General features: G+C 39.8%; 2 protein-coding genes across 3 annotated transcripts; one reads left to right on the top strand and one right to left on the bottom strand.

The window, feature by feature from the left end:
• The first annotated feature begins 5368 nt into the window (after positions 1-5368).
• On the top strand, positions 5369-14329 carry cuedc2 (CUE domain containing 2). 2 transcript variants are annotated; one of them, XM_066693839.1, is made up of 9 exons: positions 5369-5491; positions 6884-6971; positions 7220-7363; positions 8210-8271; positions 8651-8775; positions 8982-9152; positions 11414-11478; positions 11725-11785; positions 12167-14329. In XM_066693839.1, exons 1-9 carry the CDS (start codon positions 5485-5487, stop codon positions 12311-12313), a joined length of 870 nt encoding a protein of 289 aa, XP_066549936.1. In that variant the 5' UTR covers positions 5369-5484; the 3' UTR covers positions 12314-14329. The 2 variants fall into 2 exon arrangements, with proteins under 2 accessions (XP_066549936.1, XP_066549937.1); XM_066693840.1 differs by lacking the exon at positions 8982-9152.
• On the bottom strand, positions 9257-19302 carry fbxl15 (F-box and leucine-rich repeat protein 15). Its single transcript, XM_066693838.1, has 5 exons — positions 19196-19302; positions 17563-17722; positions 15280-15782; positions 14493-14730; positions 9257-11278 (listed from the first exon to the last, which is right to left on the bottom strand). Exons 1-4 carry the CDS (start codon positions 19231-19233, stop codon positions 14541-14543), a joined length of 891 nt encoding a protein of 296 aa, XP_066549935.1. The 5' UTR covers positions 19234-19302; the 3' UTR covers positions 9257-11278; positions 14493-14540.
• Between the last annotated feature and the right edge of the window lie 607 nt (positions 19303-19909).

Raw genomic sequence — 19909 nt, 5'->3', positions numbered from 1 at the left:
CGTGGCATTTAAACGATGCCCAATTGGCACTCAGGGGCCTAAAGTGTGCCAAGAAAACATCCCCCACACCATTACACCACCACCACCAGCCTGCACAGTGGTAACAAGGCATGATGGATCCATGTTCTCATTCTGTTTACGCCAAATTCTGACTCTACCATCTGAATGTCTCAACAGAAATCGAGACTCATCAGACCAGGCAACATTTTTCCAGTCTTCAACTGTCCAATTTTGGTGAGCTTGTGCAAATTGTAGCCTCTTTTTCCTATTTGTAGTGGAGATGAGTGGTACCCGGTGGGGTCTTCTGCTGTTGTAGCCCATCCGCCTCAAGGTTGTACGTGTTGTGGCTTCACAAATGCTTTGCTGCATACCTCGGTTGTAACGAGTGGTTATTTCAGTCAAAGTTGCTCTTCTATCAGCTTGAATCAGTCGGCCCATTCTCCTCTGACCTCTAGCATCAACAAGGCATTTTCGCCCACAGGACTGCCGCATACTGGATGGTTTTCCCTTTTCACACCATTCTTTGTAAACCCTAGAAATGGTTGTGCGTGAAAATCCCAGTAACTGAGCAGATTGTGAAATACTCAGACCGGCCCGTCTGGCACCAACAACCATGCCACGCTCAAAATTGCTTAAGTCACCTTTCTTTCCCATTCAGACATTCAGTTTGGAGTTCAGGAGATTGTCTTGACCAGGACCACACCCCTAAATGCATTGAAGCAACTGCCATGTGATTGGTTGGTTGGATCATTGCATTAATGAGAAATTGAACAGGTGTTCCTAATAATCCTTTAGGTGAGTGTACATACATCCCTAGAGAAAAGCATCTGAGAAACCATTGCAATTTGTTACACTGTGTCGTAGTGTAGGACATTGAGAACACATCTAAAGTTGCACCATGCATGTGTCATCTCTGCACTTTGCAACACAGCAAGATACATTCAACCCACTAACAAACCACAGCAGCAGAAAATCCTACCTTGTCTGATTTGATCGGAATGTGCCACTCAAAGCCCTTTAGGTGAAGATCAGGACCAGTAGCAGCTGAACAATAAGAAGAATACCAGTCAACAATACCAGTAAGTACAGTAGTTGACCATCATATTGACACAAAGCTTGAAGATGCATCACAAATAACAGATAACAGTTGCAGCAATGGTTCAGCTTCAATGTTACAGTTTGCAGTTGGATAAATGTAAAATGTTCATCGAGGGAAAATGCAACAGGCCTAACACGTTTCACTAGCATAAAAGTAGCACTATATATGTATCTGCCATTACTTTTTCCCGGGTTTGGCGTGTTTTTCAATAAGCCACATATTCGACTATGTTCGAATTTCGTAATTGTTGGATTTCTTGGGAAGGGGGGGGGGGGGGTTTCATCCATTTCTTTATCTCCAAGATGGCCTCCCCGTTGGACCCACACAACTTTAATAAACACCGTGTAGTTTCTTCTCATGACACTATGAAGGCACAGCACGACGCTGGATGTCGTTTAGATCCAGAAGTGGCCGTGAACGCCGTCTCCCTCAAATGTAACGTCGTATAATACTTTACCTTGTGATTGTGTTGCACCTATATGTCGCTATTTCTTGATACGTTTCATGCATACGACTGGCACCCGGGTTGGGCCAACACACAGCAGTGAAGCGCAGGTAGTGGGTGGATGATGAGGCTCATTGAACCCATGCTTTTGGCGGTAGGCGGGGTTTTGCGGGTATTTTGTCTGTGCGCACGTTTGTTCTCTGCGCACCCAGATGAGGTTCATTCCTGCAGGGAGACCCATGCCTCAACCCTGATTGGGTTATTTTCCCCCATTTTTAAGTGTCTGGGGGGCAGCATTTGTATGGGTGAAATCCTGGGGGAATTTCGTTTTTTTTTGCATTTGATTTGTACCTCTTTTACTGTTTAGAAATGCTCTAATACCCTGTTTCCACTGGCGGAGCGTCCGAGGACACGTCGTTTGACTGAGACACAGGAGGACATCAGACAATCCGCACAGACCGTCAGTGTGAAGGAACACGATTCAGTTAACGTGTCCATTTACAAGATAAATGAATGCATACATTAATACAGCAGATCTGGGTTTCCCTCTAAAACATTAAGGACAGGTTTAATAAATGCGTCCATACACGCCATGACTGAGAATAGTCAATTATAACCGGCTATATTGTAGCTGGATGATTCATCGTGAAAAGTGTGTATTTTGTTTCAACTGTAACTTGCCCGGGTTAAGGACGTCTGATAAGTACATTCAAAATAATACGTATCGTTTGCAGTTACAAATCTGTAGTAAGAGTAATAAGTGAAGGGAGTCATGCTGTGCCTTTTACAATACATATTTACTAGCACAAATGATGATGATAATAATAGCAATACATATTTGCTATTTAGTATTATTGCTGCACCCCACAAGCACCCCCCATCCACCTGGTGGGGTTATAAACAGGTGTAAACAGCTGTATCCAAGGTAGCTGCTTTAATTAAACTAGGGCACTCCTTTAAGAAGACCTGGATGGAAAGAATTGAACCTCTAATAATAATAATAATAATAATAATAATAATATGTAATAATAATAATAATAATAATAATATCTAATAATAGTACACCAGACCTTTATTACATATCCATCACAGAGCAGCAGTATATTAAAGTACTACAATATAGGCCTAGTGTATTACAGTACAATGTGAAACTGTGAAGTAGGCCTACAGTTTATAGTACAATTACAATGCACTGCTTAGTGTATTACAGCACAGTACATTAGTGTCTTGTACTTTTTTAGAGCAAGACACTTGGGTCATGTCTAGGGTTCAAACCCCACCTTCAACAAACGAATGTTTTAAGAAACTTTTATAAGTTGGGATTAAGAGCACTGGCAATAGCAATATATAATTTAAATATATTTCTTACCATTAAAACACCAACATTGAAGGACCATAGCTACAATATTTAAGAGTCGTGTTTACAACTGGCTCTCAATAGTAAATGGTTTTCAATTAGTTGTATTAGTGATATTATTCATATTTTTGATAATGATTACTCTTCAAACTACAATGAAGCATTTTGGAAAGAATAACAAAAAGTGTCATTTCTCTGCGAGCCAAGCAAGCCGATCTGCATCGTCACGCCAGAGAGCTGCCCCATCTTGGCCCGAGAGTGCTTGCGTAAACGAGGCACTGTAGTCCAAAGTCTACCTATGTATAAGAAGACATATTTTCACAGGAACAGGAAGGATCAGAAGCTCAGAATACTTAAATCCAGCGTATGTGGAGAAGTAACAACTTGTGCACTTTGTAATGCTAATGCACATTAAATGTAAGATATGCCTGGATTAGGTTTCTCCCTCTGAGTGTCTTACAGAGACCCCTTGTAGCTTGACCTGTTTCAGACTTAAATCCAGCCAAGCTGAAACTTGTTCTTCTGGTTATAATAGCCAAGCAACATTCGTCACCCCGGATTCTTTCAGGAGACAATGGCTGAAGGTAAAGCATCACATAAGAGCAAAAAAAAATGAGGATATCAATAAGTAACAATTACATTCCTCCTATCGTAATAATATGCACCCTTTCAATCTGCCCATGCCTAGCAAAGGACAACCAGAAGCCCAAAGGAACTAGACTAAACAAAAGTTGAAGGCATCACTTCAACTCACAATTTGATAAACATGATATAGTGGAACATTTAAATCCTACAAACATCAAAACCCTAGTTGAGGTCCCCTTCATTTCTCAGAGAAAAGCAGAACACTGAGCATTATGACACGGCAGCGGTCTAAAGATTTTTTTTTCTTCTTCTGACCTACCAAACCAGCATTTCTCCTGCCAGGTCTTAATGATATTGAGTGCTCTGTCAATGAGGTCGACTAGATGGAAAAAGTGTGAAAGTGTGCAATTCAAATCCCCCCCAATTGATGAGAAGAGAGCATGTAGCTGCTGAACACTGTCTTTTCTTCTCTTCACCTGTCTGGCCAGCTTAATTTAAAAGCCACGGTTTATTCTATAAAAAAAAACCTGGCACCTGTTGGAATCTTACAGGTCTAATTCCATTGCTAAGGAGACTTTGTTAATTAGACCATGACTGACAAACTTGTATTGGAAGGACTAAGCCACGAGAGGAACTGACAGTGAGCACGCTCAATGTGAAAGGGAAAAAAGTGGATCAGAGCTCTGCCAAGCCTGATTTTCAAATTCCCAATTTAATATCCTTAATTTACCAATGCCACAGAATCAACTTGTTTGGATGAATGCACCACTTTTCAGCCGATTTATGTAGAAACAGTCTTGCTCCAAAATCAAAAAGGTTTCTATTCCTGTACATTTTACATTGTCATCATCATATGATAGACTGGAACAGAAAAAATCTCAGGTACTTCACTTATACACTGCTACTGACAAAAAACAATCATTGTAGGGACTGCCGTATATCCCCTTTACTTCCATTATAGCAAAGACCTTCATAGAGTTGAGTGTATTAAAAGGTGGCAATACACGTGCAACATTAAGCAGTTGTAAATAAACAATCAACACAGAATTTGCAATTACCCAAAGCAGTGGCGGATTCAATCAGCCAGTTCCTCTATCTTGGCAAACAGTCCTCAAACACACATCAACGTAAGCTGATCCATAACGAGAAAATGATCCAAGATCCAGATCTCAAATCTATGAAATCCAAGTCTAAAATCTAATCTGCCTTTATCAGCCGTATTTGTATCCGTCTGTGTCACACAACACAGCACGAAAATGATACCCTGCCCGTCTTATCGGTATGAGCATCCAGGCCATCATAAATATTTGAATGGGAAAATTGTTAAAACAACGCAGCCAGTTCTTTGTTTCTTTTGATGGGGCTTCATTCACCAGGCTGAGGTCTTGTATGTTAATGTAGAGTACAGCCACAGTTTACTAACTCACATTTTGTAATGTGAAAACATGCAGAGTAGGCCACTGTTCACCTGCAAGATTATTATATTACATTTTTACAGTCACTAACTCCTCCCACAGCTTTTGGGCTACATATACGAAACTTACATACATACATACATACATACATACATGCATGCATGCATTTCTCTTAAGGGTTCACAATATAGTCATTAAACATTGCCCGGTGGACACAGCACCACCTGGATGGCCAGTAGGATTCAAAGTGCATTTCTTCAGAGATGCCAATAGCAGAACGCTGTGCAATAATAATAATAATAATAATAATAATAATAATAATAATAATAATAATAATAATAATAATAATAATGCAGTCGCCTCACAAGCGTGTCACCACTAGAGGGCGTCACCCCCCGTGTGCACGACTTGGACAGCGGCGTGGGATGTGCGCAGGCTTGCCTGGGAAGTGACGTCAGACGTTTTAAACCTGGGTGACGCGGGCTGGAGCTGTCTTGTAAACAGTGTCTCTGCTGCTGGGGACACATTGACTGCACGCATTGTATTTGTTCGCGATTTGGGTTTATGTAACGCCTGCTCTTGGATGAAAGGTACGTTGCTCACATGTTGCAATCTGGCAACAAACAGGCAAATAATAAGAGCAGGATCACGCATCTGCAGCGCAGCCGCGGCAGCAAGACGCAGAACCTTCTAGACCGGAGACAGTGTAGCGATCTGTGGGATACATGTGTCGGTGTATTTGTGCAGAGGGAATCGTGTTATATCTGTATGTGTGTGTATGTATATATTACAATACCGTTCTTCATTTGAACTACATGAGGCACACTTCTGCATATATGCATCTACAGTGCCTATACAAAGGTCTACACATGTCTGAACTTTTGACATATTTTTGTATTAAATCAGTATTAAATCATGGGGGTGGAGATTTGTCTAATTATGATATTTCAGCTTTGTATTTTTGTATTCTTTTCACACACAAGCAAATCCTCATTAAAATACATGAAACTGAGGCACTTCAAAGTTCAAAGGGGTGTGGACTTTCTATAGGCACTGTATATAAACAGTCCTTAAGAATAGCGTTTACTTAACCTTTGTCTATTTAAATGTTCAATTTGGTGTCAAATATTCTTAGTTGCTTCTTAATATTCTTCCTGAGCATTAAGAGTGGTATTGCAAACCTTGGGGACAGTCTGCTCTGCTCTGGTAATAGTTATTTTTGGGGGGAAAGTTCCCCACATGATGTTTTTGTCTTATGAAACACATTGATATTTATTTAAAATGGACAACCTGTGCCAGAGAGTACTAACTAAAGGCAGCTTATGCAAACTTTACCCAGGTAGAAAGACATATTGGTCTAACCTTTATAACTAATAATGTATACAAACAAATGCACATACAGATTTCAAACCTCGGGTAAGAAAATATTTAGGAAAATGTAAGACACTAGAACCCATTCAACCGAAATGCTGATCTTTAAAGTTATTGATTGGCTATGAGGTAAAACACTGACAGTGTAAGGATGTATTTTACAGTGTAAATGGATGGAAAGTTAAAATAGCAACATTATAGCACAAGTACATATCCACAGAGGAATACCAGGGCTCCTGTCTTACATTATGTAATTTGAGTTGAAACTGTTTTTCATTTTTCGAACACTGAAGTCAATAGAGTCATCATTTCACACTGATACAGTATTACTTAAGTCTGCCAAGAAATTAGTCTCATATAAGGAGATAGTAACTATACAGAGCAAAACAGTAGTGAAAAAGCCCTCGCAGGCATAGTCGGTAGAAGCAGCAAGTAATTTAATTGATCAAAAATTGTCAGTAATAAGCTGAGTTGAGGGACTGCTTAGGTCCATGGTACCGCATTTACTGCACATGTATACAAAGCTTAGAACATTCAAATGAAAAAGGCTAGCAGATAAATCCATTAAACCAGAAAGAGGCATGTATTTATTTGTTTATTTTTATTTCCAGGTCTTTGGAACATAATGGAACACAATAAAATAATTCAAGATGCCTTGTATGAGTTTATCCGATTGCACATCCCTAACCCCGACCTAAGGTAAGTGTCTGGTGCTGCAAGCGTCACTTCATTACTGAGGACAAACCCACTGCATGTGTGTTCATCCACCAGCATGAGCTGTGCTTAACAATGAAAAACTGAAATATGCAGTGTTTTAATACAGTATGTACTTCATAAATATAACTTTTCTGTCCTCTGTATCCAATGCCAATGCTAGGTAAGTGTAAAAGGACAGGAGCGCATCACACATTTTCCCAGTTTAGTGTAATAAAATGTGCCCCCCGCAGTACGCTGGACGAAGTCATCCTCTCGTACATCACTGGCGTGCTGGAAGACCTGGGGTCACAGGAGAGCGTGGAGGAGAACTTTGACGTGGAGGTGTTTGTAGAAATGTTGGAAGCCTACATTCCTGGCTGTGCTGAAATCGATAGGTAAGAAACCTCTTTTAAATCATCAACGCTCTTCTCGGAATCGGGCTACAACAAATCCTGATTATGGAAACCATGGTCTGTTTGTAATTTTTTAATTAATCATGTCCATGCAAGCTTAACAGCTTAACACTATTTACTTTCAAGTCTGTTCCATTAAATATTAGGAATGGCCTACTTTTTATTTACCCAAGGGAAGGATTTAGGCCAGACAGCGTGAAGATCATTCAGATATGGCTCCAACTTCCTATTAAACAATGGAGATTTGCCACTGTGTGTTGTGTATGTGGTTGGGCTTGTATGGATTCGGAGACACTAATTATTGTTCTGTAGCCGCTGATGGATGTGCTCCCAAGGAACACATCTGAGAGTCTCTGTTGAAAGAAAATAGAAGCATGATCTTGTTTTCTTTACATAAAAACAGAAGCAGCTGCCTTGCAGACAATGTCATCTTTTGTTTAGGTTTGTTTTTAGAGATACTAAAGCTATTTTGGTTTCAGAAGACATAATAATCTCTTTGTGTTCTGTTTTTTTTTCCTTCTTCTTCATTTGATGGCTGTGGATTCCACAAGAAATTCTCTCTTTTATAGCCTATTACTTGAGTTCATGTTAATATCTCCTGAATTAAAAATAGGGACCTTGAGGTACCTGAGCTGCCAGAAACAACCAGTGGGGACTCTTGCCCTCAGCTTATGCCATGTCCTGTATCGTAACCAGAAACCAGTGCAAGAGCTCACAATCTTCTGCAAGACACCTTTGTCTGGTATCTCATGCTGTTTATTTTCAACAGGAAGGAAGAGGGAGGATTTATGCACATTTAATAACAGTATGACGTCTTTCTTGTCGTAGTGTCGAAGTGTGTGAGATGATGTTTAACCTGGCAGCAAGACTAGCCACAGCCCGGAACACAGGTAGTGAACCGCTTTACTGTTCGACCATTAATGGCCTGTAAGAAATTTGAACAAAACGTATGTAATGCTGTTCCCTATGATTGCTTTGGGTTCTTTGAAAAGTGCTTATTCTGCAGAGTGTCTTGTTGCTTACATGATCCAGCATATCTATAGAATGGTGTTATTTTTTCTACTAAATGAGGGGAACACTAATTAAAAGAAGGAAATGCAGTTAAGTGTACAGCTGTTAAGGGCTGTTTCAAGGCCAATTAATAAAAATAATTACTTAAGTTTGTTTGTAGGAGTTCAATCTTTTCCTTAAACAAATTCAACCGATGGTGGCAGGCTCTTAACACTGTTGTGCTTTGAGAAAATATATTTTTTTCTTCTTTATCTCAAGAAAACAGCGCCCCAAAACCTGCAGGAGGGGCCTCCTCCTCCTCGGACACTAGTGCTGCCAGCGCTGGGGGGGCATTGAGCAAGAAGCAGGACTTCTCGGTGCAGCTAGAGGGAGCCACGGCCAAGGTAAATGATAGTGTTATTTTAAACAGGGGTACTCTGTCATTAATCTAACAAACTCCTAAAATAAGAAGGAAACTACCTCACCTCCCCGATCGCTGTGTCCATGTATGTGTGTCAAAATGGTAAACAGCCTGCGGTGTAGGATGCGATACTCTTGAGAAGCGGGCGCCAGCGCAGACCGTTAATGTGTTCGAATGCTGTGCGTTTAGGAAGTTACGAACGATGGAGACAGTAAGGTGCAGCTGCTCCTGGAGATGTTCCCGAAGTGCAGCGTGACTGAAGCCAATAGCGCGCTCTCCATAGCCAAGTGGGACATGGAGGAGGCCGTGCGGCTCATCGTAGAGGGAGACCTGCAGCTCAGCCAGACCCCTCCTCTCAAGGTACAGCACACAGGCACGAGTCCGAAACCCACCAGCCATGTGCGTGTTGAACTGGGATTGAATGCTGGAAAATCAGATTCTTCAGAAAAAAGACCAGTACTATGTTCTAATGTTGTGGTATTTTACCAACTTTATTAAGTGCCAGAGGAAGGGAAACACTACTTATTCCTTTGTGTAGCTAAAAGGCAAAAATCATATGCTTCCTGACATACTTTCAAGAATAGACATGTTTATTTTGTCACTTCATTATTGTAATTACAAGCCTGTGAGTTTGTGTGGAGGGAGGAGGGCTGTTTTGAGAGGAGTTTCATCAATTATGTTTTGCTGCACTAAGACCTTTTCACACGTTCCAAAACAACTCCTCATTATCGGCACACTTATTACACGTGTATAGTTTAAAGCACCAACATCATGTTTAGAAATATCCCTTGTACAGCCAGTTGAGTTTTCTATTGCAGAATACACAAACTACACAACTATATATTCTAAAACGTGTATGTACATACTTAAATATACACATTTAAGTCATGCAAATCAGTGTTTTTCCCGTTAAAACTATTTTCTATAGATCTTAAAAACATGTTTGATTGTGCACAATTGTAAACTGTAAAATTAAAAACTTTATGATGTCCGATGATAAAAAATTGTCATTAAGCTTCAGATTGGGCATTTTAAGATTGAGTTAATATTGCCAAAGTGATCTCAATATTCACACCTCTTTCAGTTATAACAGGTACTAAACTCTGCAAGGAGTGCAAATAGTGTGTATGAAGCCAAACATAGAGGCAAAAGTACAAGCACTATCAGTATTATTGTTCCCATTTCCTTAGCCCAGCACTAATGCAATAAAAGCAGATGTTTAATACATAATACAAAAGAAATTATGCAGGAAAAAAATGTCAAGCAACAAAAAACGTTTCAAGTAGCTGCAACAGGGCCACTTTATCTGTAAACTTTGCACAAGTTGAACTTTCAAAAACATGCAGTGTCCAGGAGAAAACGCAGCGAATGGCCTCGGTTCATTCCCTCGAGGATCATGTCATGCATGTTGTTAAAAGCTGGAGAACATAAATAGGAAGGCGGTGGCCGACTTTCAGCTTGGAAGTGAAGTTACAAAAGTGAATTCAAAGTGTGCAGACAGCAGCGCACTAAAAAATGTAAATCAACCCTTGTAGCTGAGGTTTCTTTTTGGACTACTACATTATTGCGGTTACTGTTTTTGCTAGTCAGCCAGTTATGTATTAAAACGGGCACTGTGGCATTGAAACAGTCTCATATAGCTGCAAGATTCAACATCAGGCATATGTTGAACATACTTATTGAAAGATTGGCAATTGCTTGAAAACGGGTATCTTCACATCAGTGAAAAACTGTTCTATAACCAGGTGGATGTTACGTGAATGTCAAAATACTGGACTTGTCAATCAGTATATAATATATATTGGGACATATATAATCCAAATCATATTGTTAGTTTATTTAAATATACAGGAGGTTTATGCTTAATGGTTTGCCTTTAAGTGTTGTTCATTTTATATATTACCTCTTTGTCTTAGCTTTTAACCTGAGTAAACTGTTTCTGGAAGTTCCCCGTCATAAATCAATGCCGTTTACAACAGTTTAATTCACAGGATAGCATTGCACATTCCAGTGTAAATTTGTATATAATATGTGTAACTCTTTCAGATGTCTCATTCGACATGACAGGGAAAGCCGTCATGGTTTTGCTCCTAAATTATCCTATTCATGCATATGTGAACTGTGGTTTAGGTGTGATTGCCCTTTAAAAACAAAACACAAGCTGGCAAAGCTGCACTCACAGTTGCAAATTATTTGTGGGATGAGGTATGAAACTATTTATTTTATTTTTAATACGAGAACTTCCCACCAACTTATTTTGAATGCACCCATTTCTTTTAGTCTAATATTACTCTTCAGAATTACATCTAACCGCTATTTTCACAGAACTTGATATATTGAAAGAAATTGACATAACAATAAATGCTCAACATGTTTCACAATATTATTGTGCAAGTATCTTGTGGAAGAACGCTCCACTGATGTGCCAGCACACACTGGGTTTTTTTCATCTTGGAAATTGATCCTCTTACAGGGCATCAGAAAACCTGTGAGCAAACAGAAAACACATTAGAAATGCAAAGACAAAAATAGAACATTCCTGTTAAATGCCTTAGAAGGAATGGCTAAATCCTTGCAGAGGAACAGTGATATCAATTATATATTTTGGTCTCCTTTTTCAGGTTAACCATGGGAAAACCTCACCTGCACAACCAGATGAAAAGCTGAAAGCAAGCATTCTTGAGAAGTGAGTATAGGTTCAAGTATTTTTACTGGCCACAAAGTTTGAATCTTGAAGGTTATTTAATTGAGCTATATAGTATTTTACATTATTGTTGTATTTAAGAAACACCAACTGGCATATACTAACTTTCCCCCTGCAACTCTTAAAAATGGAGAGACTGAAATGGCTAAGGATAGGAAATACATTTTTGACCTTAGATGAGTTCACAGGCTGATTTAACTTATTTTTTCATAAATGATTTTCTTTTAGATACATGTTAGTGGACAGTGAAGAAGATAAGAAAATTCACAGGCCAGTTACACCTAAGGAGGTAAGCAAGTTTCTGTCAAGAAAACGCACACTGAAAGACGTCCCTTTCAGAGGAGAGAGATATAAAATCTAGAATGTTATCAGGATTGAATTTTCAAACTTCAAGCTGTCAATCAAGGCAGGGCAGTAAAAGTGGTGTAAAGTATATTATTAAATCTACATGTCAATTAGTGACTTTACTGAAGGAATTCCAACATTAATTTTCTTTCTTACAGTACTTGTGTGTGTTATGTTAGCTGGCATAGACTTTGTTACCCATCGTATTTAACCTTCAAAATCAGTGTGCTTTTCTAATTGTAAACACATGCAGTTGAGCACTGAGGTTCAGCTGGACTTTGATCTGCGGTCCCCTGCCTAACCAACTCTTTACTCCCGTCTCCAGGCGCCAAAGAAGATGGTTCGATACCTTGGCAGCCAAGTGGTGAGCACCAAGGGGGAGCGATACCAGCAGGTCAAGAAGGAAGAGAGCGAGGAAATGAAGAAAACCTACATCAGCCTCAAGCCGGCAAGGAAATATCGATTCCATTGACGGCACCTTCACCACGGCCGGCCTGCTCTCCCACAGACAGTGTGCACTTCGTCTGGGGTACTGGAGAGAACGGCAGCTGCTTTTGTGGTGGGCCACCGGTCATGAGCAGCAGCCTGTTTTCGTTGAGTGGTGTTCAGCTCTGTGTGTTTTTCTTTGCCCCCCCCCCCGAGTCCAGAACGAAACTCCTACATTTTCTCCCTGTCCTCCACTAGGCAGATCTGGGGCAGGTTTACTCAGATCATTTTTTTTTTTTTTGGCAATTTTACCATTTTTACTAAAATCAGTTGTCATGGGGGATGTTTTTAGTAGGAGGTACAGTACATACAGATTATATTTCTACTCGTAAAGCAAAATGGTTTTAATTCTGTTTTACAGTTCAAATTTGTTCCTCTTCTCTTTTGCACTGAAGGTTGTAGATTTAAAAAAACAAAAAAAAACTGTAATTGTGATTATTAACCACTAGATGTCCCCACTACAGTATTAATCTTGTTTAATAGCTGTCCTTTCTGGGGTAAAGAATTTTTACAGTTAAAGCTATAATTTCGATATACCTTTTCTAATCATTATTTCACAGTCGATCATCTCATTTTGGTATTTTGGTGATTTGATCGAAGTTTGTGGTTTCCTACTGATACATTTCTACTGAGTAGAAGTTTTGGACACACTTGAAGGCCGTTATTAGCAACTGAAAAGTCCAAAGTGTGTAATACTCTGAATTACTCACTGGGGGTCCATTTTCAGGGAAGGACATGCCTTTTAATGCAGACATGCACACGTCTTTTAAAATCAGACAATGTGTTGTCTCTATTTTTATATTAAGAGTAATAAGATTATAGATTTTGAGTGTTAACTGCTTATTTAAAGGATTGTGCATGTCACGGTTGGAAGGCAGGGCTATAGGTTTTCAGGTCTCGTACCCTATAGCTCTGGTGTGTGCACTCAAATGCCAGCAAAATCACTGCATTTCCCAGATCTACACATTAGTAGTTGGCAGCTATTAAATAGGCACAATCAAAGTGAGTGTTGTTTACCTTAACACTGTTCTTAAGGATTCGATTGACCTACTGATAATTCAGTCTCATGAAATCCATAACAGATCCGGTGCTCCTTCAGTGATAGCACAATTAAAGCAAATCTTTAATATATATTTATGTTTTAGTTAATTCAAGTGCTTTCATTTTATTGTATTTTTATTTTCATGGGTTGCCTGTTCATGCTTTTTCATATAACTTGACACTGTATATTTATAGTTTTGAATCTCAGTAACCAAAATTACCTTGTAGGTTTTACCAATGCTGTGGGCTGAAGAGATCAGCACAATTTAATAACTGTACATCAAAGTGCACATCATTTTCATTCATGCTGCATGAATCAGTCGTTAGTTTGATATAGGCCTAGATAGTTATTTTCATCGCTTTGATTAATACTGGAATTTGTTTATAAGTGTTCAATGGCAATTGACTGCTATAACATAAAACATTAATCTTGTTTATATATACACAAATATAAATAAACTCCATTACTTCCAATCATTTCAATTTAAATATACACACTGGTAACATACCAGGGATTCAGCACGTATTGAGCTACAACATGCTTTTCATTTTCGTAAAATATGAAATAGAACAAAACGGTTGCAGTTCTTTGTTGTAACTATATGTATGCTTGCCATTGTTCTGCTCTGTGCCTCACAGATTAGACAAAAGTGCTTTTTTCAGCAACAGCTGTACATTCATTTTAGGTTTCAGATTTAGTTGCAAATACGGTGCACTGTTATATTACCATTACTAACTCCATGTGTTGCATATGACCCTCCGTTTATGGCTGAATATGCTTACAATGATTTTGTAAATGTTCATTTTGTATTCTCAATTTAGTTTTTATCTGTGGTATTTATGTAAACACAATGCAATTGTCTTTTATACTAAATATACATATTGTTGTTGAGTAGCAACATAGTAATGTATAAAATACCTAGTGTTATACTCTGTAATCTAAATAAATACAGAAACATTGTTTTTGGTAGTGTCATAATAGAACTTAAAGTTGAAAATGAAACTGATACAAATAAATTCCTAACTGAGAAAATGAGAAGAGGCCTTGCCGCTGGTTCCCTAGAAAATCGCATCAACTCCATACCAGGTACAGTACAGCTGGGCTTGTATAGGGTCTCACATACCTTAAACGTCTGAAGACTTAAAAGCAGAAAGGTGCTATGGATCTCTGCCTAGATTTGCAGGTTGATGAAAGGAGCAAATCCAACAACATCCTGCAGTAAAACCAGAGCTCTCTGTAGGGGGGGTTCCACATCTATTTCCACGTTCCTCTTGCGCAAGAGGCCTAAACTGGACTCGGTTACATTGTGGCAGTGATTCACCTTCAGTGACCGAAGCTTCGTGCAGTACTCTGCAACAGTCCTGAAAACAGACCACAAAAGTTCACCGTTAAGATACTCCCATCAGATAGACTACGGTCAGTAACTAGGGTCTGTAATTCATTGAGTCCTATCACCACTTCTGATGAATCATTGATCGAAGCAAAATATTGTAGTTAAACTGCAGTAAATACTTCAATTATTGTGTAGAATGTGACAAATGTAAACCACTGTCAGCTGTCAGGATTTTGTAAACTAATCTTCATTCTTAAAGATATGGTAAAGCAGCAAGAGGACTTTGAAGCATTTCCAAAGTATTAGTAATGCAAGATGCAGCAGGAACTAGGACACTCAATATTAATTAGATTGAATAACATTTGATAGCCTGGTACTCTTTTGCATATTCATCACTCGGTATTACCACAAATTAATATTGTATTTTTCAATCCAGTTCCTCGGGGTATGAAGCTCCTTGGTTATGTTTAAACCCCTTTATTAGTTCTAGCAAAAATTAAAGCTTATTAAAAGAATATGCACAGAGAGATCATCAGGGTGAAAACTACAGAACTTGCAGCTTCTGGTCATCAAGTACCTGATGGACTCATTCCTAACCCGAAGACAGCCCGTGAGGTCCAGCTCTGCCAGCTCACGGCAGTTCTTTGCCACCTCCTCCACAGAAACATCAGTGATGTTGGCATTGACCGCAACGGACAGGGACTTCATATCTGGACATTTCTTGGCCAGATAGCAGATAGCATCATCTTTGAGCTGGCGACATGCCGTCAGGTCTATGGACTGCAGGCCCCTGCAGTGGTCCGCCAGGCTGCGCAGAGAAAGACTGTCCACCCACTCGCAGTGAGCCAGGCCTAGGTGCTGCAAGTGGGCACAGCTGAGGGAAACCGCCACGAGGGAGTGGCGGCTCAGCCGGACACAGCTTTTCATATCAACCCGTAGCAAGTGCTGATTCTGACCAATCACAGGGAGCAGTTCCTTATCCGTCACCCAATCGGAGCAGTTCTGGAGCGCCAGGTTCTGAAGAACTTTGTTGTCTTTAAGAATAGTGCAGAATGCCTCTTTTGATATGTAAGGTCCAACCTGCAAGCGCCAGGTGCAGAAAATAACAAGATTATATTGATAGGATATTTAATTTGTAAGAAAAAAGTTTAATAGTAAAATACTCTCTCTTCATAAACCAATAACAATCTGTGACATACAATCGTATTGTGTAACGATAGCGTATAGAATTAGTTTGTTACTGGTCTCCCCCCCCTTATTTCCCATAATATAAAAACAAAATTACATATATATAGTGAGAGTGAGTGAAGAAATGATCAGTCTATAATTTTAATGGTAGGTGTATTTTAATAGTGAGAGACAAAATAACAACAAACAAATCCAGAAAAACACATTTCAAAAAAGTTATACATTGATTTGCATGTTAATGAGGGAAATAAGTATTTGATCCCCTATCAATCAGCAAGATTTCTGGCTCCCAGGTGTCTTTTATACAGGTAACGAGCTGAGATAAGGAGCACTCTCTTAAAGGGACTCTCCTAATCTCAGCTCGTTACCTGTATAAAAGACACCTGTCCACAGAACAATCAATCAATCAGTTTCCAAACTCTCCACCATGGCCAAGACCAAAGAGCTGACCAAGGATGTCAGGGACAAGATTGTAGACCTACACAAGGCTGGAATGGGCTACAAGACCATCGCCAAGCAGCTTGGTGAGAAGGTGACAACAGTTGGTGCGATTATTCACAAATGGATGAAACACAAAATAACTGTCAGTCTCCCTCGGTCTGGGGCTCCATGCAAGATCTCACCTCGTGGAGTTTCAATGATCATGAGAACGGTGAGGAATCAGCCCAGAACTACACGGGAGGATCTTGTTAATGATCTCAAGGCAGCTGGGACCATAGTCACCAAGAAAACAATTGGTAACACACTACGCCGTGAAGGACTGAAATCCTGCAGCGCCCACAAGGTCCCCCTGCTCAAGAAAGCTCATGTACAGGCCCGTCTGAAGTTTGCCAATGAACATCTGAATGATTCAGAGGAGAACTGGGTGAAAGTGTTGTGGTCAGATGAGACCAAAATCGAGCTCTTTGGCATCAACTCAACTCGCCGTGTTTGGAGGAGGAGGAATGACCCCAAGAACACCATCCCCACCATCAAACATGGAGGTGGAAACATTATGCTTTGGGGGTGTTTTTCTGCTAAGGGGACAGGACAACTGCACCGCATCAAAGGGACGATGGACGGGGCCATGTACCGTCAAATCTTGGGTGAGAACCTCCTTCCCTCAGCCAGGGCATTAAAAATGGGTCGTGGATGGGTATTCCAGCATGACAATGACCCAAAACACACAGCCAAGGCAACAAAGGAGTGGCTCAAGAAGAAGCACATTAAGGTCCTGGAGTGGCCTAGCCAGTCTCCAGACCTTAATCCCATAGAAAATCTGTGGAGGGAGCTGAAGGATCAAGTTGCCAAACATCAGCCTCGAAACCTTAATGACTTGGAGAGGATCTGCAAAGAGGAGTGGGACAAAATCCCTCCTGAGATGTGTGCAAACCTGGTGGCCAACTACAAGAAACGTCTGACCTCTGTGATTGCCAACAAGGGTTTTGCCACCAAGTACTAAGTCGAAGGGATCAAATACTTATTTCACTCATTAACAACAACAAAAAAAAAAAAAATGCATTTCAAAAAAGTTTTAAATTTATTTGCATGTTATTCTGTCTCTCACTGTTAAAATACACCTACCATTAAAATTATAGACTGATCATTTCTTTGTCAGTGGGCAAACGTACAAAATCAGCAGGGGATCAAATACTTTTTTCCCTCACTATATATACACACACACACACGTTACCTGAGAGAGGTCAAATGTACGACAATTGGCCAAATAGACCTGAATGAGGGCCTGGAACTGCTTGCTAACTCTCTGCAGGTTAACTAGGTGGCGCAGTGGAAGATAACAAAATATGTGAGTGACCAGCACATCCTCCCATGGCAAGTCCAAGAGTTGATACCTGGAGAAAGTACAAATTCATAAAACAATGGTTGGAAATGCTTAATCTAAGAAACAAGGGTACTGCAACACATCACATGATACAAGGAAATAAGGCTCTGTGGAATGCATTACATTTACTGAGCCTCATGTGAGTTTGGTTGCAACCATTTTAAAAGGTGACTTTAATTGAATGTTTAGAGCACAATGTATCATTTGCATTGTCATTAGAATGGCCTCCATTCTATCTGCAACCTTGGCCTTCAATATCAGACAAAAAAAAAATTGCTGTAATGTCCCATTTATTAAGATTAAATTGTTCTACATTATGAGCCATAAGCAGTGAGGAACTGCTACATTTATATTGGGATGAATATGGTAGCAAATGAAGCATGCCTGTTTAAAACAGAGTGGACTGGTAGCTGGAGGAGATTAAGGGATTTGCTTTTCCAGTGTAACTCTTAACAACAGCTAGGAGGCCCTGTAAACACACTGACATCACCCTACAAATAAAGGGAGTGAGAACAAGTTACCCACCAGCAGTCCAACATGACTCATACAAACACAGTTCAGTTGCAGTGCCTTACAGTCTTATGGCTGAGAGCCTGAGCAGCAAAGCCCAGTATCAAAGGGTCAAAAACACTAGGGCCAATGTGAAAAGATCAGGAATGACTGGCATTTTTAAGACCCTGTATTTGATTGGACTGGAGATTCTGTGGGGCTTATGAGCAGGATATTTTATGCGGTTATCTAAGCATCATTTTTGGATCAGCTGATCCCCATCTTTAGTACAAAACACGAGGCTTAATCCTTTGTGGTTTGCTATATTGAGGGGAGGGCTGGACACCTCATTGGTTCTAGGGTATACATAGGTGGGATTTGTACTAATCATTTGACATTAAATCAACTTTATACCTAATGCCAAAATATAGAGTATATGCTGGCATAGAGGATAAAGGGATTCAGGGTCATCACAACCTGAAAGTCCCTAGGTACGTGTATAAAGTAGCGTTATATACGGCCACAGTTGCATTGCAGATTTTATTTAATTATACTAGCGCAGAGAATGTCATCATACATATTTAATTATTTAAAATTGTGTAATATTTAAAAACACTAAACATATTGCAAGTACTGGTTAATATTATACAGCATTCATTCAATCACAATACGATAGTTTTGGGTGACCTGGAGCATATGATGCTATTAATAAGCATAGACAGTGCACGCCTTGAATTGATTCACGACAAATATATTATTTAAATTGTTCAAAAGTGACCAAAAAAACATGACAAACAAGCTTTCTTATGACTTTTGTGTGTTACATCGCAGCATACGTTGCTATCATCAGCATCGTTATAGGACAATTGTATGACAAACAAAAGCAGTTCAAGGAATTGTATTTATATGCATCAGTCCGCTGTAGTCCGGCATTTTTGGGTGTGCGACAGTCCAATAACCAAGTGGTGAATCAGAGACGTGCTTCCTTATTTACCTGCAGCCCTCAGGTCCTTCCTCCATCTCTGCAGACATCACAGTCCGGCGCTGCACTGGATTTGCACAATGAGACGCACCAGCCTTCCGGGTTCGTGTGCACCTTTGTTTTGGTTCCCCGCAACCAGAGAGAAACGTACCGGTAGTTCCGGCTTTTAAAATGTTCCGCAGCTTTGAAACTCTGAAACGTAAAAATAAGCATATAGCTCCTTAAAATCATCAATACCTAACATTTATTTTTATTTACTGTATTGGCAAATTGACCCAGTGTGGGGTTATTTTACGTTTATTTATTTAATTATTTAAAGAAATTGCTGAATCATCCCTCTGGACATATGGATAAGAATGCTTTCAAAACTAGACATGTTAATAGATTATATTTATCAATTAACCAAATGCAAAGTGAGTGAACAGAAGAAAAATCTAAATCAAATCCATATTTGGGGTGACCACCCTTTGCCTTCAAAACAGCATCAATTCTTCTAGGTGCACACAGTTTTTGAAGGAACTCGGCAGGTAGGTCGGCCCAAACATCTTGAAGAACTAACCACATTTAGTTAGGCAGCCTCAGTTGCTTCTCTCTCCATTCATTCTGACCAAATCCCCAACTCCATTTGCAGAAATGCAGCCCCAAACCTGCAAGGAACCTCCACCATGCTTCACTGTTGCCTGCAGACACTCATTCGTGTACCGCTCTCCAGCCCTTCGGTGAACA

This window comes from Amia ocellicauda, chromosome 20 (genome assembly GCF_036373705.1).
Source record: "Amia ocellicauda isolate fAmiCal2 chromosome 20, fAmiCal2.hap1, whole genome shotgun sequence".
Lineage (NCBI taxonomy): Eukaryota > Metazoa > Chordata > Actinopteri > Amiiformes > Amiidae > Amia > Amia ocellicauda.
This window is presented reverse-complemented; position numbering and strand designations above follow the sequence as displayed.

What these genes read in the sequence shown, in the direction of transcription:
- cuedc2 (XM_066693839.1), top strand. An exon ending in AGCCACAGCCCGGAACACAG is followed by an intron (nt 8,272 to 8,650) that starts GTAGTGAACCGC and finishes CTTTATCTCAAG; the next exon opens with AAAACAGCGCCCCAAAACCT. An exon ending in AAAGCAAGCATTCTTGAGAA is followed by an intron (nt 11,479 to 11,724) that starts GTGAGTATAGGT and finishes ATTTTCTTTTAG; the next exon opens with ATACATGTTAGTGGACAGTG.
- fbxl15 (XM_066693838.1), bottom strand. Translation starts at nt 19,233, where the DNA reads ATGTCTGCAGAGATGGAGGAAGGACCTGAGGGCTGCAG. An exon ending in GAAGGACCTGAGGGCTGCAG is followed by an intron (nt 17,723 to 19,195) that starts GTAAATAAGGAA and finishes TACTTTCTCCAG; the next exon opens with GTATCAACTCTTGGACTTGC. An exon ending in GTACATTTGACCTCTCTCAG is followed by an intron (nt 15,783 to 17,562) that starts GTAACGTGTGTG and finishes TGGCGCTTGCAG; the next exon opens with GTTGGACCTTACATATCAAA.